This window comes from Hippoglossus hippoglossus, chromosome 11 (assembly GCF_009819705.1).
Source record: "Hippoglossus hippoglossus isolate fHipHip1 chromosome 11, fHipHip1.pri, whole genome shotgun sequence".
NCBI classification, from domain to species: Eukaryota; Metazoa; Chordata; class Actinopteri; order Pleuronectiformes; family Pleuronectidae; genus Hippoglossus; species Hippoglossus hippoglossus.
In genome coordinates this window covers 8,750,845-8,775,390 of record NC_047161.1, presented here as the reverse complement: position 1 = coordinate 8,775,390, position 24,546 = coordinate 8,750,845, and the positions used below count along the sequence as shown (strand labels likewise).

The following is a 24,546-nucleotide window of genomic DNA, read 5'->3' as shown; positions in this document are numbered from 1 at the left end:
GGGTGTGACTTTCTGGAAAATACTGAGCTGTTGCCATTCTGCATTTCAAGCAAACAACAAACAAATTGCTCACAGTGGATTATTCAAAGATGGTGAACAGTTGAGGGCAAACGAAAGCATTATCGTAGTGTCTCTTATTGTCGCTTTAACCTCACTGTAGACATGCAAATCTACAGCTTCATGCCACAAGCCCGTGCCTGTCGCAGGTTGAGTGGAGGGTCAAGTTTCGACCCAGAATCACTCGCTGTAGACACCAGAAAGTGAAGATGGAGAATTTGAAGGTTGAATTTCACTTTTCTTATCATCCTCTGACTGTTGGCTGCAGCCGGTGTACCTGACCTGGACGTGCAGGAGGAATGCAGCTCTGTCGTGGGTCAGAGGCCCTTCAGCAGCATCCAACTCCTTTCACCTCGCTGCTAATGAATGTTTGTCTGCTGTGTTTACCCAGCATGTGACGCTGCTCTAACAGAAAACACATCATCCACATCCAGCTGCTCTGCCTCGGTTGTGATCTGCACCGCCGAGCAGCAGATTGTGGGTTCAGTGGGAGACCCGAAACCCTGTCAGTCACATAATTAGTCTTTGCTATCAGTGACTGTCAATCATGTGGCGACCTGCACATGAAGGAAATGTCGGTTGCTAAGTGATGCTTATCTGGCAAATTAAATGAAAATAAACTGCATCTTAACTAAGAAAATGTTTAAGTTTGAAGTGGAAAAACACTTCCATGTGATTCTTCTACCATGTCTCAATATATATTTGAGAGGATTTCATCCCTGCATCTTCTCTCCAAATAAACTAATTTGACAGGAAACTTATATTTTTAGATATGCTGTGCACTGAAATGAAACGCAAGCCATTTTAAACCGGAGTCATACCAGTTTCTGTTTCTGCATCAGACCTGTGCACACAACTCAAACCCACTGCGGTGATTCTGGCTGCCACCTGCTGGCCGAGATTCTGCAATACAGGCAATGAACCTCAGGGTCACATAAATCACGTTTGCAATTCTTTCAATGTTTATAATGTATTTGTCACAATAGGTCAATAATATTTTTTTCAGTTGATAGAGATAAAGCTACATTTTTAAAACACGACAAACTTACTGCAAACTTTCAGTCGCGTCATCATCAGTTTGTGCCTCTCCTGTTTCAAAAGTATGTTTGTTTGTTTATTTGCATATTTATATATGAATATGCATAAAATTGTAATAAATTCAAATGTAAACACATTGATCCTCCTCAGTGTCCATCATACACAATAAAAACAATTGATTGTGCACAGAAATAAACAATTGCATTATCACCATTATTAGTATAATAGTATTAACTTTTATACCATTTGTTTTGTCTATTTATTTGACTTTTTAATGTTTTGGGGGTTATTATAGCTGTTATTTTAATGACTGCGTTTTTGTTCGTTTTTTCAACTGCATGAACGGTTCTGTAGAAATAAAGTCCGGGTTTCGAAACCTGTTTTAATCACACATGTAATAAACATGTACATATAATCTACAGTGAACTGACACTGACAGTTTTTCTCAGCGCCTTGTTGTGCCGTCCACTGTTTTGACCCTCGTGATGCACCGTCGTCTCCCCAGCACACGTGACCGGGTCAGCTGACATCGCGGTGGTGAAAACACGGCAGTAGATCGGGGAAGAGGAGCCATGGAGCATCGTCCGGTGGACCGGGTGGGCCTGCTGTCCCCGCTGGAGGAGTCCAGCGCGGAGATCAGCCGGGACAGCGGCATCGTGTCGCAGAGCGCCAGCAGCCTGTCCATGGTCAGCGAGATCCTGAGCAGCGGCTCCGTGTCGCAGAGCCCCAGCTTCGGCGCCGCGGCCAACGTCGTCCCGGAGAGCCCGAGCCTCCACGAAGCTGCGGAGCCCGGGGCGACCCGCCGGCACGACCCGGAGCAGGACGACGAGGAGCTGGGACACACCGCCCTCAGCTACTCCTCCTACATCAGGGCCGCCGCTGGAGAGGAGGTCGGTGCTGCTCACAGACACAGACACACACACACACACACAACACACACCAGGTTCTGTGAGGGATAACATGTCAACACGAGCAAAGTGTGGTGCCACTTTGTTTCTGATGCACCTTTTTAATTTGACTGTCTGTGATCAATGATTCTATCCTCTATTGATCAGTTGTAAATAAGCAATAATAGAGAACAGTTTGTTGGGGTTGCCAGATTATGTAAGATCCCCCTTGAGCATGGCACTTCTTCCACTGTCTCCACTCAACCATCTTCCCTCTGCAGGACGTTTGGACCAAAATCAATGAAAGTGTAATTTAACTGAACAATTAAGCTGCCATAAGCCATAAGCATCTTCCCTCTGGTAAAGGGCTGCTGGATTTAATTGAAAAGGACTAGGTGTCATTAAAGATGTGGACTTAAATCAACATGGCAACTGTCATAGGTGAACAATGGCTGGAGGAAGGTTGGAGAAAACCAGACTGTAGAGATGTGATGTGGCCCCGACTCTTAAATCTGTGATGGTCACAGCTATGATTCATTATTTGCCAAAATAGTTAGAATTAGAGATGTTTCTTTAGGCTGTAATCAATGTTTTTATCACTTCCTCATCTTTTATAGATCAGTTGTAAGCCATGATTGAGAACCAGATTGTGGAATGACACAAATAAAATCCCTGTGGAAAAGGGCTGCAGGACATCTGGAGCAAAATCCATTGAAATAATAATATTAATAAAGAAAACAGGCTTGCTTGGGGAGAGTGAAGGTACTGACTGTGTTTCCTTAAGCGTTACTCATGATGACCGGCTCTCTGTCACTCAGCAGTTGACATTAAGTGGATATGCATGACACCAGGCACTGAGGGAGCTGACTCTGTAACAACACAAAGGCCCCTGTGTTTTTGGCCTTGTGGCCCTCGCTGAAACAATTTAAGGACCTTTCATTGAGTTCCAAGGTTGACTCCTTTGATTCAGAGTGGGGTCAGCAGCTTTAGTTTCCACATGGTTTGTATGTGTTTGATATTTTACAACATTCTCTCTTCTTCCAATGATTTCTCCTCCAGATCCTGTGTTTGGAGAAGAGTTTGGAAGAAATGCTGACAAGAGTAGATGAGTTTGTTGGAATGCTGGATATGGTGAGTTAGCTAAGGCTATGAAACAATAAAAGACTAGGTGTTGTTACTATTAAGATTGTTGTGGATGCACTGAAACCTAATGAGTATATTTGTCTCTTGTAACTCTTCTGTGTTTTGTCTCCAGATCCGTAACGATACCTCCCAGATAGTGAATGAAAACCTACCTCAAATCCAGCAGAAGTCTGATGAAATGAGACAAATATACAAAAGAATTGATAAGTTAGAGGTAAGTGATCCCAGTTCAAGCTGTTAACGCTGCTTTTGTATGAAATGATTTGTTTGGTGCTTTTGTAAAACACACTTTATCCAGTGAATAGCCTCCTGTGAAGGAAACTACACCAACAAGAATTGTGAAATTAATGAAACATGTGATGTAATATGATATATTAGATATCCTCCTCACAAGAGGAGAGAGTGGTAAAGATAATGTGAACTAGAACCACTTTTTATTAGCCAACCACTTCCTGTTTTCTCCTGTCAGTAGTGGAAATAAACACTGGTCTTGGAAAGTTCTTTTTTTTAAATCTAATGTTTCACACACACTGGGAAACTAACTGAGACCAAGACCGCTGAGCCAAAACAAGATAAGATAAGATTATCATTTATTAGTCCCACAATGGGGAAATTTGCAAAAAGAAAAAATACATACAGTGTGAGAATGTCTTTTCTCTCTTTCTGCAATTTAAGAAAATATGCATTGTTGAAATTATCCAGCCATAATAAGCAAGTGGCCCTTTTAAGCCTTTTGTTTTACATGTGTGTGTGAGAGTATTTGGAATTTAGTTTCCTGGCGCAAAATATTTTTGCTTAAAATTAAGATTTTCTCATCTTTTTGCCGTGTTATTCTGCTGTCGACAGGCCTTCGTAAAGATGGTGGGAGCCAACGTCAACGCCATGGAGGAGCAGGTCATGCAGGCAGAGGGAGAAGTAGGAACACTACCGGGCGCTTTCAAGAAGATCTTCCGCACAATGAGTGTCCCAGGCTTCCTAAATGTGAGAGCTTGTGAATCTGCAGCTTTACACAGTTTGCTTTGTGTGTATCGATGAATTTAACGTGGTCTCATTTGAACAGTGGGATAAATAGTGGACTGTGGTGTGAAACTGTCTTTTCTCCTACATCCATGCTAATACGTTTTTATTTTAAAACGAACACCAATCCTCGTGCACACTGATGCTTAAATGCAGCCCGAAGTTTTCCAACTAAAACAACATAAGCAACATAGCAGCAGTGAAACATTTTAAAGCTAAAACATTGTCGTGTGGATGTAGCCTGAGAGATGAAACCCTTTCCTTGTTAAACAAAAACATTGTTCTCAGCAGTTGAGATTAATTTGTCTTCCCTTCGTTGACAGAAACCAGCCAGCCCGAGAAGACCAGCACCAAATCAGTGTCAAGAAATCCCCAGCGTGTTCCGGACAGATGATTATTTCACGTCACAGCCAGAACAGTGACACGCCGGAACGTTCAACACATAACTTGGTTCTAACCTCAAGAGGCCTGTTTTGGGTGGAAAAACTTTAGAGACAACTTTCACTGCCATCCATCGCAAGTGGATCTGTCAGTGCGGCGGCCTCACCACAGCAATAGCAGCATTTCTGAACAAGTCACTGGAAGTCAAGTGTGTGGAGACACTGCAGATTTTGAGTGTCGTTCTCTCGGCAGCAACAAACACTGAACTGTAGCAAACTGGTTTTTATAAAGTGCCTATAAGGGTCTTATTTCTGTCCAGTCCTGTTTTCAGTAATTGTGAAGGAAATGTCCGTTGTTAAATGTGACAAGTCAGGAGGTCAAAGTCGTCCCACTGTAAACAAAGGTACAAAAGGAGGTGCTGTAAAGATCTTAGGACGTATTACACGACGGATTAACCCAGCTTTTTTATATTTTACATTCCTCTTACTAGTATTTGTAAAAGCCTGCACGCTGTTATGAATTAATCTGTTTTTCCAGCATCTTATTGCTCTCCCCAAGCAATATCGATCTCAACCAGTTAAGCATTTAATGTCTTCCATTTCAGAAGATTTCACTTTATTGTTAGCCTGCAGTCGTTGGCCTCGGATGATCCCGTCGACATCTTTGATGGCACCTTTTCAAAAAAAAAAGAAGAAAAAAAAAAAGCACAATACTGATGAGTTGTGTCGGCTTCACAAGTCGGATTATCTGAAGATGAATCAAAGTTTAGGGCGGCGATGAGGCTGCGAGCGAGTGAGTTTCATAACAATGGATGGAGGAATTTAGAGAAAATCTCGCCTCAGAGGTGTGACGTGGCCCTTTCCCTTTTCAACAAATCAGCGATGATTCGTTATTTGATTCATGATTTGCCAAAGTAGTTAATAATAAAGATGTTTTTGTTTAAGTGTTGCTTTTGGTTCACGTTCTTAAAATAATCATTAAAGATTTATATATAAGAAGTTTATCTTGTGTTTGTTATGTTATTATATTTACTTTTTTGGTTTATTATTCTTAGTTTTACTCAGTCTTGGTGGGTTTTTTTGTTTTAGTTTCAATTTATCTGACTCTCGCGCTGAGTTAGGTATCACAGGCAGCGTAACCACTGAGTCTGTGTATAAATCCTGGATACTTTACTAATACTGAGAGACCTAAACACCGTCTATCGCTCACGGTGGCTGAGAGAGCTCAACACATGCAAATAGAAAAACAACTTCATCAATTTGACGACACGTGCGCTGCAAAAAAAGTCACAACACAAGCAAAAGCGATTACGAAAAACGACAAATGGAAATGTTTCCAGGGGAGCCCAAAAAGTGATGAACCTGGCTGTAGTTCAAAGCTTTGTGAATGTTTTTTTTGTTTTAGACAGAACAAGAAACCAGTATACATGGGATTGTAAACAATAACAAACAGGAACATACAAGCCAGAGGTGTTGTACAATATACATATAAATCATATAAATATCCTGTAGAATTTAAATATATTCAAAGCTTTAAGAGCCTTTTTGTTGGATTATTTGGGAATGAGGTTTACATATTGTTCAACGTCTTCCAGAAAAATTATAAAACAGGGTCTTTTATTGCTATATTTGCCTTTATGGATAATAAATAACAAGACCGAAGGCCACATTTTCCCAAAATAATGAAAATTCTTTGAAAATACGATCAATAATAAATTTACAGAGGTCCTTCTTGGTGTGAGAGTGATGCCAAAAGAAAAGGTGCAAGACTATTTCTGGATGCTCATCACAGAAAGAAGTTACTGAAGTCTGCAACTCGTCAGTGGTGATGGAACTTCATAAAGTATCGAACTACAGACAGGTTCGTCACTTTTTTGGGTTCCCCCTGGAAACATTTCCGTTGTGGTTTTTCTTAATTTGCACGGTTTTTTTTACACTTGCATGTATTTTCTTAATTTGCACTGAGTTGTTCTCTCTCGGCCACAGTCATCTTTAACCGGGTATTGATCGTGTTGGTGGAAGTATCAGACAATTTTCGAAAACACTGCGGTTTCCTGACAGGCAGGACTCGGGGCAGCCCTACTCTCAGGGATCATAGTCCCTTATTGGTTAGTTTGTGGGCGACGTCATGAGTGCGTCATAATTAAGAGGAAGCGGGAACCTCGTCGCCCTCGGTTTGTCTGGATCTGTCTCCACGCTGACGAACCGGCGGTCTGCCCCGAAGTAAGCAAACACAACAGCCCTCTCCGCGCGAATACAACTCTTTTACCGACTGATGACTTTACAACTCACCTCCGTGGCGACACGGTTTGACCGAGGCGACGCTAACGGGGACATTTGACACATTTCCGGGTGGAATGCTAACATGCGTGCTAACAGCAAAGTTAGTTAGCCGCAAGTTGCGTCGCTTGCTAAGTTATCGCGGTGCTGTGTGCAGCCGCGAGACACTTTGAGCCCCAAACTGGCGCGACACCAAGTTCCTATGAACCTGGATCGATTTGTTCGATCTCAAGCGAGCTACCGTTCACACTGGTTTACGTCCATGAGGCCAAATTGTGGAAAACAACGCCGTCGACTCGTTGCTCTTCCAGCGTTAGTTTCGTAGCGGTATTTAGCGTGATCTCCACCTACAGGAGTGAAGCTGGAGCTGCAACTCACGATTACATTCACTGTCGATTAATCCGTCGATTATTTTCTCAGTTCATCGGGTTTTCGACAGCTATATTTTCCTAATTCAGAGATGGTGTGTTCAGATTGCTTGTACGGTTCGTCTGTGATATGCCCCACACGATCAGAAATGACACTGACCATTATGAAAACAATGCATCGGATCAGCTTTAACCAGCAGATATGTTGAGTTGTTGGCTGGAAAATCCAATAATTGATTTAAGTCATATATTTTCCCATTTGTTTATTTACAACACAGGAGAACAGCTAATTGTGTATATGTGGAAATTGTGAGTTGTGGGTGGTCTGTTTAAATTGTGAACAAGAAAAATCTCTTATTTTACTAATGTCCTTCTTTTTAATGCGGTCATGATGAAGCTAGCAAGGAAAATTCACATTGATAGAATTGTGAATATTCATTAAGCAACTTGTAAGAATAATAGACTTGTGTGTAGTTTATAATTTGTGTTTTCGGTGCCGTGCTATTCTCATTGGCTGTTGGTGTTGTCTACCAAACATGGATGGAATGAGTTCTATCGACCATGTCTTATATATCTATCGAGGGAAAGTTATTACGCGATAATTATTATCGTTTTATCGCTCAGCCCTACATTCATGGATATCAGTCTCTTAAGATACGTGATTTTTTTTAATCAAGATCCCCAAGATTCTCTGAAGCTGCTCTCAGACATACTCTGAACTCTGCAGATCCTCGGGAAAAATTACAGAGGAGGTGCATGTGTGAACACAAATGACTGAGAGAGAGGCTCCGCATTATCTATGTACTCTCTCCGCCTGGCCTCCTGGCAGGGTATCCCCATTCACCAGGGGCGGGGCGGGTGAGGGGGTTGATGACGCTTCTAACACGCGAAAGACCCCAAAATTTAAAAAACATAAAGAAAACCAATGTCTCCGGGTGAAAAAACAGGAGACACTGACAAAGATGTCAAGAGAGTTTGTGGAGATATGAGCCGACGTCTGTGTGTCGTAAAGAAAATGTGATTTTCGCAGCGGAGTTAATAAGTTACTTTCTGCCTCTGCTGCTGCACCAACTCTAACCTGAAAAATGTGGAGGATTTGTTGCTGTTTATTGGACCAAGAACACCTCTGTTCAGTGAACCTCCCGCTGCGTTGTACATGTCTGAAACTGGGTAAACTCCCAGTTCTCCGGACTTTACCCACAGGTCATGTCTGAAAACGGCCAGAGAAATCAACAAAAGTGTGTGTGTGTGTGACTACGGGGTGGTCAAAAACCTTGAATTAGAGAACGTTTTCATCATGATGGGTTCCTTGAACAGTTTGCTTTCCAGTACAACTCTTGACTGCTGGTAACAAGACTCTGCTTCTTCTTTCAGATCTTAAGCGTTACACATGGCTAGTGAGACAGAATTATGGCAAAGGATCGGAGAAGGCTTTGTCCAATTATATTACACCCAGTTTGACACTACCAACAGGATGCTCCTGGGTGACCTTTATGTGAGTTTCCTCGCTGTCCATTCATGTAACGTCTGTGTTGTTGCACTAAACGTCTGCTATGTCATTAACATTTGCTGCAAACCAAATTGTGGACAAAAATCTTTCTGATGTGAACAAACTTTTCTCTTAGTCTAGTACTGCTTGTCTGACGTGGGAAGGAACAACCTTCTTCGGAAGGGAAGCCATCGCAAACAAACTAATAGTAAGTATAGTTTTTTTTCTTGTGCCTTTAATTAGCCTCATTATTTCAACAGATACAATTTAAATTAACTATTTTTGCTCACTCCTTTGTTTCCACTTCACAGAACTTGCCTTTCAAGAACATAAAGCACATTATCACAGGACAAGACTTTCAACCCACAGTAGATAGTTGCATCCTCATAATGGTGTTTGGACAGTTACAGGTAAGCTGGTAGATTTAAGTCAAAGCATCTTTTTGCAGTGATAGAAAACCTACATTGTATTTGTGCTTTAATGCAGGTTGATGTTTTATTGCAGACTATTAAGTATCCTGCACACATGTATATCTTCAGGGTTCCCTGCAGATCCCTAAAACGTTTCCAAAGGCTTTGTTTATCTAAAAACAAAAGCCCTCAATTTGGTTTTAATACGTCTCAAGTCAAGTTGTAAGTCTTAAAAATTCTGAGGAAGTAAGATTTTATCAGTCATTTGTTTTTGTTTTTACTTTGCAATTGCAAATCTCAAACTAGCTGACAGTCAGCCAGGATGCTCGGAGCCGAATCCAAATGTCCCGACTTCACTGCACTTGCAGATTTTGGGATTTTGGGGACTTGTTCTCAGAAAGTCTGAAGTGATGAGGACTGTCCAAATATAATATTAGATTAATAACTGGAATTGGTATGACTAGAAGTATAATTGGTAAATAATACAATCAAATCAGAAAATACAAATATTAATGATGAATAGAATAATAATGTAATGGTATAAGAAGTATAATATAACAAAAAGATTCAAAAGGGTGGGTCAGGAGCGGCTCTGCGGGGAAAAGTGCCCATTTAAATGAAAATTTGCTTTTCAACAAAGAACAAAGAAGAAGGCTGAAACTGGTACCATTTCCTGTGTAAACAAGTTGGTGTATTTTGTGCAGGAAGAGTTTCAGACAAAGTAAATCATAATATTGAATAAGTGCCAAGCCAACCTGCCAGCAGACGCCAGGTACTTTCCCAGTTTAGTCAAACCACACCTCCATGCTGTTCTGAATTGGTATTAAATCTAATTTCGAGTGGCTTCTCAAAGTCTTGCATCTACTTCGACTTGAGCTGCAGGAACCGTATGATGTCATCGTGAATATCGCAGGATTTCTGCCTTATTGAACGTTTACAGCTTTTTTCTCACAATTGTGTTCACATTTTCTGCAACAGATAGATGATCATCCCCCAATGGCCTTCCATCAAGTGTTCATGCTGAAGAACCAGAACGACAATTGGGCTTGCACAAACGATGTGTTCCGGTTGGGGATACACAACATACCGGTGTAGCTCCCACGCATATTGACATGTGACCCCGAATCCACACTGGGGTGAAGTTAAATTGAATATTTCAAAATGAAAGGAACTTGCATTGAAAGTTCCTCCACGTTTACAATAAATCTATGAACACTCTGTTTGTATTAGAGATGTGTCGAACTACATCCCTGTCCAATAAATGCATTTATTAGTTTGAACTATTGCGTCCTGTCTTTACTTTCGCTGACAAATACCTGCATTTTCTTCTATAGCTGTTTTCAGACATGAACTCCAGAGGATGTCCGCAGAACTTGCTCCGGAGTTTGCCTCTCACACACAAACACTGCAGCAGGAGATTCTCAGCTCAGTTCACCACCACACCGAAATCTCTAAAGTTCCGTCAAAGGCAAGATGTTCTGTATAAAATCTGCCTTGGAGATAAGCACATTGACACCAGCATTTGCCCTTATCACCAACCTTTGACATCTTGGTGTCTTCTATGTTTATGGCATTGGTTTTTCATCCTGAGATACATGTATTCCTCCTTTTCGTCATCAACATGCCCATTCGCTCGCTGTGAATCCTGCTGAGGATCTTCTGTTGTTTTCTCACATCAGCTCCTTTGGGACATCCTGTGGTCTTTATTAATGGGGAGCTGGCTGGAGAAAGTCCGGAGGCTCTCACTGGGACAACTGCGTTCTCAGCCCGTCTGGAGGACGACCAGTGGAGCTCAGTAAATGTCTGAAAAGCAGCTGATCGCGACAAAGACTGCAGTGCGATGAATTGATCCTGTGTTGTCACAAATGAGTCTAGTCAGGTGTTGTTTAAGAGATGTATTTGTGCAGAGATTGTGATTGTGTAGTGCAGCATGGCATGTGGCCGTTAGGGGCGCGCTCCCCTTCTGGGCTCGTCTCTTTAAACGGTTCAACCGACAGAGCTGCAGCTGCATGAGGAACCGACCTCAGCTCCAATGACACCGACGGTGAACAAGTCTCAGGAAAAGGCTCTGATGAATATACACCTTCAGCCTGACGACCTCCAGCTAAAGGTAAACAGCTTCGACACAGAGAGACACAGTGCGTAGTTCAGACAGAGGAACGTAGACTGAGGATAACGGTCATCTCTGACTGGACTCTGCGGTTTTTTAAGTGAGAATCTGGTATTTAATGAAAATCTACGCGTGTCCTGCGCAGCGAAGGTTTGTGGGCTAACGTCATTGTGAAGCTAGCTCCTTGTTAGCTAGCTCACATGTGTTTCAAGTGTGACGGCGACACAACAGCTGCTGAAATGGAGACAAAACGTTCGAAAGTGTCAATGGAGGATGACACGATAGTTTATTGTGTTGTTAGAACTTTCTAAAAAGCACAATATGTGTGATGTAGATGTTAAACAGCCTTTGTTGTGGGTGTTACGAGACTATCGCGCAGGCGCAGTAGCATCTTTGGTAATTAAAGGTACAGTCCACAAAAACGTCTAAACAGTAAAAATCAATTAAATGTGGGTTATAAATATGTTGTATTTATATATTATTATTTTTACTATTAGAACTTGGGTATTGCATCTTACTTATTATTACTTACTGATGCCTGTTTTTGACTCTTGCTGCTGTAATATTGCAAATTTCCCCATAATAAAGGATGATCTTATCCTAACACGTGTATTTTTGCTCTGGCTCTCCGCAGAATGGCATCAAAGATAAAAGTCCAAAATGCCAAAAAAGTTCTGAGACAGAGGAGGAACCTTTGCTCCAGGAGAACTCCAAACGGTTTGTCATCTTCCCCATCCAGTACCCCGAAATCTGGAAGATGTACAAGCAGGCACAGGCGTCTTTCTGGACGGTGGAGGAGGTGGGTACAGCGATTTTTTGAAAATACACAAATAACAATAGTGATAAACTTTTCAATTAAAATTTCTGATAAATTACCACACAAAGTGGAATATGGCAACCTCCCATCATATTTACATTTTTGCATTTACAAATCCAAAGCTTACTCCCAGTTGATTGTCCACCACAGCTTGTTATCAATGTCAAAACTTGATCAGTGTATGACACCGATTTACTCTTCATGTTGTGTCTCTCAGGTCGATCTATCCAAAGACCTGCCGCACTGGGACCGGTTGAAACCAGAAGAGAAACACTTCATCTCTCACATCCTCGCCTTCTTTGCTGCCAGTGATGGCATCGTCAATGAGAACCTGGTGAGAGAGGTGTTAGAGGGATCTAAAGAGAGCACAAGATCTTCCTGAAAGTACCTGTTAAATGTATAATGAATTGATAGAGCAGTAAATGAACCCAGGTCTGTTATCTTCCACAGTCACTTGTAAAACTATCTTTCCCCTGCCAAAATGTACTGCTTTTTATTTATAACAGATGTTTCATAGCATAAATAGTATAAATTGCAACTAGACTGAAACTTGCCTCAGTTCAGTGCCAATCAACTGTTTATGTCATAACTGTCACAGATTTACTTTATTTACTTTTACTATCTAACTGATCATTTTGCATTCAGTGATGTGCCAGAGTAACATTTTTGCTTGATGCATTTGTGTTTTATCGAACAGGTGCAGAGGTTCAGTCAGGAGGTGCAGGTTCCTGAAGCTCGCTCCTTCTACAGCTTCCAGATCCTCATAGAGACTGTTCACTCGGAGATGTACAGCATGCTCATCAACACCTACATTAGGGACCTGAAGGAAAGGTCAGTGGCTTATTGGTCCAGTACTTTCTGGTGGTGGCTCAGTGGTTCTGTCTAACATTATGAAAAGGGTGAACTGAAGGCATTGTTAAATAAATTGTGTCTTAATGTACAACAGCAGATTGTAAAATAGTTCAATAAAAAAAGAGGTATATAAGGTCTAATGAGAACATATTGACACTCTACTAAGTCAGTGTGAATAATTTCTTCTCTCAGTAAAGGCTAGATGGCAAAGATTATATGTCACAGCCTTGTTCAATGTGGTGTAAGTGCATAACCACAAACAGACAATTTATCTTGTATATCTATTTCTCTGAAGATTCAAAACAAACTGTAAGAGATCTGCACCTGTTGAGCACAGGATAAGTCTACGTTACTGTGGTTATTTTCTGTTGCATTCCCAGCTGTACCAGCTGTATCAATATACACAGACAACAATTTCAGGTTGCCTATAAGAAGCAAAAAGATTTCATATTTTAATGTTCGACAATAAAAATCTTTTACATTCATTTTATCCTCTTCCTTCAGACATTAATCTGTTTATAAATGTTTGTAAGTAAAAAAATTGTATCCATTATGATTCAGTATTGTACATTAAAAGTTGTCATAGTTTTATAGTAACTGTGCTTTTATGCTTGTTTTGAACAAGTAATGTTAAATGTTTAAAATCAATTATGTGTCTTAGGGACCACTTGTTAAATGCCATTCAGACCATGCCGTGTGTGAAACGAAAAGCAGACTGGGCCATACAGTGGATAAACGACAGCAACTCCACATTTGGTAAGGAAGGCATGACATTAATATCTGTGTATCATATACGGAACATAATGGACAACACTGGCCTTGTGACTCTTCTCATTTATTGGGGCTAGATAATATACATGACAGTTTGACTTTTTGCCCACAGGTGAGCGAATTGTGGCTTTTGCTGCTGTGGAGGGAATCTTCTTCTCCGGTTCATTCGCTGCCATCTTTTGGCTGAAGAAGAGAGGCTTAATGCCCGGGCTTACCTTCTCCAATGAGCTGATTAGCAGGGATGAGGTGAGAGGAATTCACAAACTAAAAGACACGTTTTCCTATCTGTTGAAAAGGTACGCTTAAATTCGAAGGCAGTTACGAAAAATCTCAAAGTGATGTCAGGCTACTCAATACATATTACTCAGTGCAGTCATGGAGTTTACATAATTATTTATATACTTTCAAAATTGACCTTAAAGTAAAATATGACATCTTGCAACACATAGATTAAAACAGGGATTTAATTTGCATAATTCTGAGGAGGGCCGTTATGTTGGATGATTTCTCAGACACCTGTATGTAGCTTCGGCTTTGCAAGTTTTTCTCTCATCATTTCATGTCCCTCAGCTGTTGTTAGAGGTAACTGTGGTGTATTACTGGCTGCATTCACCACTCGTGATGTTAATCATGTTTACTTCAGCTGTTGAAACCACATTTTGCTGTTTAAACATTGTGCAACATAGTTGCAGCGGGGCCCTTGGTTCAGTTTGGGTAGTAAAAGCAGTCACAGTTTGTTTATGAAAACAGTTTAGGCTCTTGTTTGTTTTAACATCAGCCATCCTGAAGTGTGTATCAATGTGTCTCCTAGGGGCTGCACTGCAGCTTTGCCTGCCTGCTGTACAGCTACCTGCAGAAAAAGCCATCAGAGGACAGAGTGAAGGACATCATCACCAAGGCTGTTAGCATTGAGCAGGTAGTTTTGGACAAATAATTCTCATGGATTATAGTGTACAGCACAACACAAATAGTATCTGTGAATAAACCATCACACCCTGTCTTGTGTTGCAGGAGTTCTTGACAGAGGCCTTGCCAGTGGATCTCATTGGAATCAACGGTTGTCTGATGAAACAGTACATTGAGTTTGTGGCTGACCGGCTGCTCGCTGACCTCGGACTTGATAAGGTAATTTCTATCTAAATTTGTATGCAATGGAAGAAAAATAGTCCTTTCTCATTTCCATTCTTTATGCTAGGGAAGTTATGCTGTTTAAAGCAGAAGTAACCCTGAAGCCTCACTGTGGAAGCCTCATTCATTTCATACTTTATTATACCGTGCTCATTTTTGATTAACTGTGTGCAATACTGTTAAGTAACTTTTACTTCCTTCTCTTTTTCAAGGTTTACCAAGCGGAAAATCCATTCGACTTCATGGAGGCCATTTCGCTGGAGGGGAAAACCAACTTCTTTGAGAAACGAGTGGCTGAGTATCAGAGATTTGGAGTCATGTCGAGCATGAAGGACTGTGAATTCACACTGGATGCAGACTTCTGAAACTGAGTTGTTACATACATATCACCTTTGACCTATTATTTATTTGTTTTATGCAGTAAAGAAATTAAAGAAACCGATAAAGCATACATTTTTAAAGGGATTGAGAATTACACCTTGGGATACTTAGCAGCCGATACAGTCAACAAAGTGGAATATGGTGATGCCCTATCAATGAATGTTTTTTTACCTTGGCACAGTTGAGGTTAGGTCAAATATAAATAATGAGTTAGGTTCATTTCAAACCTCACCTGATGCTGGAGGATGGTAAATATGTAGATTATATTGTATGGAGTTTAAAGATCGGGGATTTTGGCTTCTATGGTGAAATGTCTTATCGTTTTTTTAATGATCAATAAAATGTTTTCTAAAATGAAAGTTGTATCTTTGTTGTAAATCATGAATCATTTGTTCATTCAACAGCCTTATTTTCATATTTTGGTGACTAGTGATTAATATGGTTTAGCTACATTATAGAGATCTAGACTTTAAAATGGCCACAACACATCCGTAACTAATGTATTGATGTAATGCTAATGGTAGCATTACTGATATTTCACATAATAACCGGATTGGATTAGCCACTCCTCCGTTAGCATACGGATGCAGGCTATGGTAGCTAACAGTTAGCTAGCATTTTCGTAATTTGGAAAGATGGCAGGGGACATGCGAGGCTTCGCGCTGGAAAAAGCCGAAATGCTCTCCGGCCGTTTGAAGGAGCTCCTGTCGTCGGGACAGGGCTACGTCCAGGCTCAGCTCGGGGTGGACCTGGGTCTGAAGCCCGAGCTGTACCCGACGTGGGTCGTCCTGTCCACGGCCGCGGCGGGGCTGCTGCTGCTGCTAGCGCTGTCATGGGCCGCCGTCTGCGGCCGTGGGGCCGCCGCGAAGAAGCGAGGAGCCCCGGTGACCCAGTGCGAGCCCGTCAAGGCCGACGTGGCTATAGCTGCGAAGCCAGAAGAACCGAAGAGGAGGAACAAGAAGAAACCGGGGGAAAGGGCTCCGCAGGCTGCGGTAACGAGCGGTCGAGTCACGGTGAGACTGAAACAAGTGCGATGGCTAGAAACAATGGAGGCTGAAGGAAAGTGCTCAGTCAGTTCGCTCAATTCAAATTTCATCTCCTCCTCTGACATGTAAACACAAAGAGACTCCAGGGTTATCGTTTCATAGCCTGTTAGCTAACCTGCTAGCTATTTTACACACTATTACTTCTCATTAGGGTTTCCACTCGCTTGTTTACTCACTATACACTAAGCTACACGGGGCCCGTCATGTGATGTACGTACTCATGACTTAAATAAAGACAAGATTATCCTCAATTAGTCCCACTACGGAAAATTAAAGACTCGAGATCCGGCGAATCACTGGGTTTGGTTTGGAAAAGGATGCTAACGCTAACTAGCTTCACAAAATACAATGAATACAAAACATCTCAGACAAAAAGCAAATTAATACAATGTCTCTTTAAAGAAATCACAGGCAGCAAGAGTTGTGATGCAAAATCTAAAATCAAAGACAGCAGCTATAATAATGCAGAATTTTACTTGAGCAGTAGCAAACAAGTAGTTAACACATGATGGAATAATGTCTGATTAATAAACTGATCTTTGAACAAAGTTATGATTTTCAATGAGCCGTCTTTAAGCAGTTGTAGTTCAGATGTCATGTTGATGTTGGGGGTTGGCGATAGGGCCATCAGTCGATTTACAAACAATTTTATCACAATGAATTTCTACATTTGTATTTATCTCAAGTTTAAAGACCTTTTGATTTTTGATCCTTAGTGAAGCTTGTTGTTTTAATCGTATTCCTTATGAGTAGAAAGACACACTTGATAAACTGCCATTTATTTTACAATTGTGAGGTGCAACCATAGACTGTGTGTGTGTGTGTGGTGTACCTTTTCACTATGCTTGCCGAACGAATAAGAAAAATATCGATATGATTTGGACTTTCGTTTTATTGCTATTGATGAAAATTATATTGTGTTATTGTTTTATCGCCCAGCCCTTGTTAATATTTCCTTTTGTTTATGGGGCAGTTTCAAGGTGCATTTGCGAGGGATGCTGCAGACAGACATAGTGTTAGGATCCATCTTGAAAGTAAAATCTGTGAACATCACGTTGTTAATGAGATTTCTTGTCTTTCTCCCACAGAAGACTCAGTCTAATGGGCAGCCAGTGACTGTCGCTCAGGAGGAAGTCAAAGTGACTGCGGTGGTTCCAAAGCAGGCCGCGAAGATCAAAACGGGGAAGGTGTGTTTGACATTCTGCTGCCATAACTTAGAGCAGCCCAAAGAATTGTTTTTCCTTTTCCAGTCTTCCTGAGTTGTCCTAATATTTTATGAAACAATTATGTTATTGGTGTAATATTGCTTAAGCCCCTCTGTCGGCGCCCAACCAATTTACTTATTGTCTTTGTCCCCAGGTCCGTGAGGTGCAGGCCCCTGTGCAGGTGAAAAAGAACAAGAAGAAAGTGAAGACGGACGTGAAACCAGTTCAGTATGTGTCTACAAATGATTCAAAGGAACCTGAGGATGGTAAGACTCAACGGTTGTAGGGGAATTTCGCAACTTCTCATTTTGAAACTGACTGCTCAGCTATATCCTGTTTACGCCTATTCATGTTCTCACTATTTCCAGCATACTAGAACTCTCCAGTTTTGTTTTACTCACAACAAGAATCTTCCATTTTAGTTGTTGTTGCTAGGCTCCTTGTGCATCAACTATAAAAAATATTTATTTTTCATTCCCTTGCACGAACCAAGACATCTAACCATTTGTTGTTGTTTTTTTGTCTGTCACCCAGGTGCATGGGAGACCAAAGTCAGTAACCGTGAGAAGAAGCAGCAGCGCAGGAAGGACAAAGGCCCTGAGGACTCTGGGAGCTCAGGAGGTGTCGAGGCCCCCAAAACCCATGTGACAACAACTGCAGCCACAGCCCCCACCAACGCCAAGAAGCACAGAGGAAACCATGGTATTCATCTAACAAACGATGACTGTGTGTAGATGGTAGAAATGGGGGATTTGTGTTGTATACAAGGCCAGAGAAGTAATCGAAAGCTTGAGTGTATATCAAATGTAGTTTCATTTAAAATGCCTAAAAAAAATTTGTATGAACATTTTTTATATATAGATATTTTCACTCATGGTCAAAATAAACAATAATCTGGCTTTGTTGAATTACACTCAAGCAATTTTCTTTTGCCCACACTTTTTTTCAGAGTCGCTGCCTCCAAGAACCAGTGGAAAGGTGGATACAGCCAGTGGAGCTATTAAAGGTATTCTCCTTTTCCCTGACTTTTTATTTTCCTGAGTTAAGTTTTGTTAATGTTTTTAAATAATTTTAAGATTGTTGCTACTTGACCAAACTGCCCCAGTCTGACTCTCTGCCTTCCTGTGTGCCTGCCACCTCAGTGTCCTCCAGCCGGCGAGAGGAGCCTTCAGTTAACGGCGTAGGATGGACCGACAGTTCTTTGAAGATTCAGGGTCAGATGAGTGCCATGGATGGAACCAAGTGGAGGAACGTGCCCTCTGCTCCGCATTACAGGGGCCCCGCTGAGCCCCAGCGCTGGACACAGGAAGCACAAGGTAGAACATGGGCAGAACTTTTCTGCATCTCAAATATAAACAGTAACTGCAGCAGGAGATTCAAACAAGCATAAGAGCATTGTTTTCTTTTTTACTGTTGTGGCTTTTCTCAGAATGCTGGCTTTAAAACATAAGTGTGGCTGTAAAGATGAACAAGTCAACATGCTACAGCAAAACAATAAAATGCTGCCACTTCTACTGCTAAAATAAAAAATGAGGAAGGAAAATGAGGTTAGAATATCCTGCCCCACTGAGCCATTAGCTGGTAGTGGTATTGCAAGAAAAAGAACGGCTGAGTGGAGGTTATATTGATAAGTTGATCATTCTTGTCCAAACATTTTAAAAACAATATATCATATAGAATAAATACATCTTTGGACTGTATTCCACATGTGTTTTATTCTGTGTTTCTGTGCCAGCAGCATGGAGTGGCATTGATGGTCGCATAAAGACTGAACTCAACCCTGTGTCCTTCTCCATGCGGAGACTCAACACCTCAGGTTTGTATTGTGATTAACTGCCAGCTCTATCACCTTATCAGTGTTTTTTTTTAAATGCTTTTATATTTTCAGTCGTAGCTGTTTTAATGTTTTTACCTCCCCTCTGTCTTTCATAGACCCAATATCCAATTCAATGGAGCTGCAGTGGGCGAGCAACCCAACCGTTGATGATGAATGGTCTGGTTACAGTAAGTGTTTCAAAAGCCCATCCTGTACTGTAAACCAAACCCTCTCAAGCAATTCCCTTGATCTGAATTCCATCTAGTTAATTGCTGTAATGTTTTTTTAGACGGGCTGGCAGCAGCAGTGGACTCCACCTCTGACTGGAATGCCCCAGCAGAGCACTGGGGCAACTATGAAGAGCCTCCTGTGTTGGTGACACCAGCCGCTCCCCTGAAGGAACAGCCTGCCCCCAACAAGGTCTTGCTCTATTTTCAGGGCCTCCACATCCCTTTTTGTTCAAACTTTCACTAATCGCGGCCTTAAACTCTTGAAGACATGTGACAGGCTTTAGGAATGGCATTTTTAGTGTTAATCCCTAATGCACCTCTTAATTGCTTGATTCATCTGCTCTGGCCATTTTCTCTGACTAGAACTTAGAGATATTGTTTTTCAATTGAAAATATTTGAATATTTGTTTTTGTCTGGGCAGGTATCCGAGGATGAGAAGGATGCCGAGGATTCCTCTGGGGCAGCAGCAAAGTCCAAGAAGAAGAGGAAAAAGAAGAAGAAAGCAGAAGAGGAGGCTGCATCCGAGGCTCAGGCAAGAAAACTAAACCTCAAGCTCTCAGATTAATATGTGGGAGTAAAGTATAAAACTGCTGCACTGTAGACATTTACCCTTTTTTAATGGGAATGTCATTTCATCTGTTTGGTTATAGGTGGTGAGCACAGCACCCCTGGTCAACGCAGCGGCCAAACCCCAAGAGCTTCCCGTGATGGCCTCCAAAAAGCCGAATCCCAGCATATCTTCCGCTCAGAGTAGGTTTCAACAGTTCTGAGTCTGAATCTGTTTTTTCTCACTGTGCAGAAAAACATTAAAAAGGGAAGAAATGTTCCAACCATCTATTTGGAGATGGATCTAAATATAACTTGAATTTTTACTTTGACTTTTCATTTTACTTGCAGAGATGTCCGAGCAAAGCGTGGAGCCTCTGAAACCTTCGCAGAAGAAAAAAGTCAGACGAGAAACATGAACTCACATCACAGGTTAAAACTAAACATATGCAAACGATTGTTATTAAATATATCACATGCAATAATTTCTAGGTACAGAGTTTGTTTCTGAGCTACATTAACAGTTTACCAGTGACATGAACAAAACTGAAAATAAACAGTAGATATCACCTGCTTGGGTAAATGTAGTGATGAAATCTGGTCCTGTGGACTGAAATCTTAACTAATTTGCACTATTTGCTACACTGCAGCCAGAGTGGAGTTTCAGGACAGCTAGACCCGCAGTGTAGGTACATGTTTATGTAGTTGTTTTTTTAATGGCATCAAAAGTGTTTGGTTATCATTGTTAATCCAAAAAGAAACAGACATGTTTTTCTTTTAATTATTATTTTAAAGAGAACCATCAATTTTTATTATTCCCCATGAGTTGCACTTTGTTTTTGTTATTCATGTTGCTGCCCGTATATCAAATTACTGAAATGTGTTCATCGGATAGAGTCTCAGATCCGTCTAAAAGGGTTGGTTGGGAGTTTTCTGAGGTTTATTGAAATACAACGTTTACATGCTTGTACATATATTGACAGTTATCGGTCGCTGTAATCATCCCTCCTCTTCATTCTGGCCAGGATGTAACACCATCACAGAGCAACTATGAGACACACTCGTCTTTACTGTACAAACATGCATTTTTCCGTTTACCCAAAGCTAATATGAGGTTTCAGCTAAGTTACTATGATCCAAATTGATGTATTTTCCTTGCTGAGCTTTGGCAGAGGGATTCTTCCTGGTGGTTGCATGTAGGTTTGTTGTCAGGACAACATACATGTAAAAAAACTTGTACACATGTTCATACACTGCTGGAGGCCTCCTATCAGTTTTGGCTGAACTTTACAGCACTTAGACTATTTACTTGTTGGCTCTCAAAGGTATTGCTACACGACTTGTATGAAGAAGTCATTTTTACAGCTATCCATAACACTTCCTATGTACACACGATGACGATTGGAATACATCCAAACTTGACCTTTAAATTAATTTTCATTGATATCTTTTAACTACAAATTATCGACTGTTTGCTGTTTAGTTTGTAAAAGCTCCTAGATGAAGAATTGGAACTGTGGACCTGTTGAATTCAGTGTCAGTCACAGTGGTTGGAGGGAAAAAACCATCTTGGCCATAGGAAAATCTACACAACCACTCCTAAAGGGTAATAATTGGATCCAAACACTTATAATTTTGCCAAACTGTGGTAAAATACACTTCTGCCTCTTTGGGGAGAGGAATAGCAAAGACACCGGCTGCATATTTAACCATATTATGGTGAAACTTTGATTAAAAAATGCTGAAAAAGTAAAAATTCATCAGATAATTTAGCTTAATTTATAAAACAGATTCTGAATTGGCACTGGGACTCTTCAGCCGAGAGCACAGTAACGGATGTGAACCACTAGGAGGCAGTGTAACGTTCAGGAGTAGTGTGATGATCCCAGAGAGCAGTAGCACTATCGACTATTGTCCCTTTTACGTTTACCATTCTGAGCTTGTCCGTCTTCATCTGACGAGACTGCGCGTTGATTTTTCTAGAGATTGAAACCCGATTCCTGCTCTCTCTCTCTCTCTCTCTCTCTCTCTCTCTCTCTCTCTCTCTCTCTCTCTCTCTCTCTCTCTCTCTCTCTCTCTCCTGGTTTTTCAGAGATACTATCTTCCGTTTTTTTGTGCTAGAAAAAGCCATGCCATATGTACAGATTGTAAGGGCTTTTTCCAGTTCTGTGATTGCACTGTGCAAAAGGCTGCATTGATTTCCTTTTGATGTCAATGGATTGTTTGGGTTTTTTTTACTACCTTTTTCTGTGGAATGTGAAACTTGTAACTTTTGTTTCTTGGTGTAAATTGAGAATGAAAACATACACAGAGATATGGTATGGAGCAGCTTTAATTCCACATGGCAGTTGGATTTAGGAAACACACACTCATATACACACACAATTACACATTTACAAAAGGAATTTCTTGTAATTCCATTGCCTTAATCTGTAGATGTATAACATTTGCGTCCTTTTTTAAAATAGTTTCCATCTAATTGCAAGTTTTGATGTCAGGAGTAATTTCATCGTGCATGACTTTGATAATAGTTCTTCTCTACATGAAATTCAAGGAATGATCTCTTGCTTTAACTATTGATACTTGCTCCTGGAATAGCTTACCACTCAATGTATATAGTGTAATAGCTTTGTCAAAGGAGACAAATTGCAGCTTTTCTGTGGGAGTCTGTTGTTGGTAGGGAGAGCGCCACAGCTGGCCATGGTACATAATTGTTTGTAGACCAGATAGAACAAAATGATTTTTTTGGTGTGGCTTCAGGCATCTTTTATTTTTTTTGGATTGATTTTTACAGATTATTAAAAATGATCCAATCAATGTATTTATATACTTGTCTTTTTTTGTGAATGATTTTGTTTAATGAGGAGAAACAAATGATATTTCTATGTTTGTTTGGTAAAAATGAAAAATAAATCAGAAATGCTTGATATCACTTTGTCATAGGCTTGTATTTCTTGTTTCTCAGGGACTGAAGCATGAATCTCTAACCCTCAAAGAATACGCGGAATAGATCATGGATTGATTACTTAAAATACTTAAAAGGCTTCTCAGAGCATTTGAATGTAATGGAATAATTTTAAGTATTTTGCCTTTACTTTGGCAACAGCCTGTAGCCAGAGGCATGTTGTTTTGGGGTTTTCCATCTGTTCATACATATGTTGATGCAATTCCTATGAACATGATATCTGAGGTACATTGTGAGGGAATATCTTCACATTTGGTGAAAGCTCTCAGTTGGACTCAAGTATGGACCGATTTTGGTCGTCAAAGATCAAGGTCGCTGTGACCTTGCAAAACATGTTTGTGGTCTTATGAACACAAGATCTTAAGAATACCTCAAAGGAATTTCTATAAATTTGGTACAAACATTAAATTGGACTCAAAGATGAAATGATTAGATTTTGGTGGTCAAAAGTCAGGCTGACCTCACAAACCCTTTTTTGCCACTACTACTTTATCACTACTGATAAACTGAGTAGATTTCAGTGGTCAAAGGTCCCAGTGACCTCAGATGTGTCTGGAAAAAATGAATGTGCACTGAAACTGCACTGGTTTGTAGAGACATACAACCACACGGCCGGATTTCTAGTTTAATGAGTTTAACAACCAGTGCTCCTCAGGCTAGTTACATCAAATGTGTTGTTATTCTGATGGAACAGTGATGGTTTAACACTTAAAATTATGTTTTCTTTCCAAACTAACCTTCAGGTATTAATTGGAGGCATGTTGTATTAGCAGAATTCACCACGACCAACACTGATATGAAGCGGTGCTGTCTCCCTGTCCACTGACATTTTGTTTTCAGGTCTTCTGTCAAACTGATCCTGAATCTGTGATTAATACCACGAGGATCCACTATATGGTGTGAGGCAAATTTGTGTCAGCAGCCAGGCCTGAGCTCGGCCCCGGTCGCAGTGACCCATCCCGAGGCCAAACCACTGCCCCAGTCAATATGGCGGGGGCAGTCGCATGGCACGCTTTACAGCGCCTGACCTCCTTCGCCTCATCTCTCTCTCTCCATCCCTTATCTCTGTTCATTTCGGATTTACCAGTTTTTAATCTCTCACAATCTCTGGGTCCCTCTCCATTCAGCCTTACTTCAGAGGGATATCACGTTTTTTTTTTTTTTTTCATTGCTTATGGATTGCCTCGCTCGTTGTTTGTTTCTTGCATGAGTGCACGAAAGGCAGATGTATAAATAATGAAGGTCACTCTGTAATGGAAGGCCCTGTGGTCACTCAAAGCCTTGCTATGAATATCACCTGCTAATGCTGTATTGAAAAAAAGATCTATCTGAAGTCGCTGTATCTAAAACCCACATAATCCCTAAAACAAGTCAATGAAGCGTGGTGACGTTACACAGCCCAACTGACATATCTGTGCACCCAAACGCTGGGTGTGGGATTTATGTTTCTCCAGCAGGTCTGGGAAAAAAGGATTATGGGGCTTTGAACTTCCGGTCATTATGTCAGATCCCTCCGAATAGTTACGCAAATATGTCTAACTGATCATTTAAATGTTCACTGTAGCTGCTGTATGGAAAATCATTAAGGCTGGAAGGAAGCACCATAGGT

General features: G+C 40.9%; 4 protein-coding genes across 5 annotated transcripts; all 4 read left to right on the top strand.

The window, feature by feature from the left end:
- The first annotated feature begins 1,619 nt into the window (after positions 1 to 1,619).
- On the top strand, positions 1,620 to 5,524 carry bloc1s4 (biogenesis of lysosomal organelles complex-1, subunit 4, cappuccino). The gene is made up of 5 exons (XM_034599975.1): positions 1,620 to 1,985; positions 3,042 to 3,113; positions 3,238 to 3,339; positions 3,972 to 4,106; positions 4,466 to 5,524. The coding sequence occupies exons 1-5, from the start codon at positions 1,668 to 1,670 to the stop codon at positions 4,562 to 4,564; spliced, it is 726 nt and encodes a 241-aa protein (XP_034455866.1). The 5' UTR covers positions 1,620 to 1,667; the 3' UTR covers positions 4,565 to 5,524.
- A 1,117-nt stretch (positions 5,525 to 6,641) lies between these two features.
- Positions 6,642 to 10,349, top strand: LOC117770475 (nuclear transport factor 2-like). Its single transcript, XM_034599976.1, has 5 exons — positions 6,642 to 6,745; positions 8,545 to 8,665; positions 8,796 to 8,867; positions 8,971 to 9,069; positions 10,048 to 10,349. Exons 2-5 carry the CDS (start codon positions 8,561 to 8,563, stop codon positions 10,162 to 10,164), a joined length of 393 nt encoding a protein of 130 aa, XP_034455867.1. The 5' UTR covers positions 6,642 to 6,745; positions 8,545 to 8,560; the 3' UTR covers positions 10,165 to 10,349.
- A 669-nt stretch (positions 10,350 to 11,018) lies between these two features.
- Positions 11,019 to 15,478, top strand: rrm2b (ribonucleotide reductase M2 b). Its single transcript, XM_034599686.1, has 9 exons — positions 11,019 to 11,179; positions 11,814 to 11,978; positions 12,214 to 12,330; positions 12,694 to 12,827; positions 13,510 to 13,604; positions 13,732 to 13,865; positions 14,431 to 14,535; positions 14,631 to 14,744; positions 14,960 to 15,478. The coding sequence occupies exons 1-9, from the start codon at positions 11,102 to 11,104 to the stop codon at positions 15,110 to 15,112; spliced, it is 1,095 nt and encodes a 364-aa protein (XP_034455577.1). The 5' UTR covers positions 11,019 to 11,101; the 3' UTR covers positions 15,113 to 15,478.
- Positions 15,479 to 15,703: 225 nt separating this feature from the next.
- Positions 15,704 to 22,903, top strand: mtdha (metadherin a). Of its 2 annotated transcripts, none has more exons than XM_034599683.1 (12): positions 15,704 to 16,141; positions 17,263 to 17,361; positions 17,534 to 17,645; positions 17,914 to 18,081; positions 18,329 to 18,385; positions 18,522 to 18,695; positions 19,115 to 19,195; positions 19,312 to 19,383; positions 19,485 to 19,615; positions 19,848 to 19,958; positions 20,077 to 20,176; positions 20,324 to 22,903. In XM_034599683.1, the coding sequence occupies exons 1-12, from the start codon at positions 15,764 to 15,766 to the stop codon at positions 20,389 to 20,391; spliced, it is 1,551 nt and encodes a 516-aa protein (XP_034455574.1). In that variant the 5' UTR covers positions 15,704 to 15,763; the 3' UTR covers positions 20,392 to 22,903. The 2 variants fall into 2 exon arrangements, with proteins under 2 accessions (XP_034455574.1, XP_034455575.1); XM_034599684.1 differs by having other exon boundaries at positions 15,707 to 16,141; positions 19,118 to 19,195; positions 20,324 to 22,897.
- Positions 22,904 to 24,546: the final 1,643 nt, after the last annotated feature.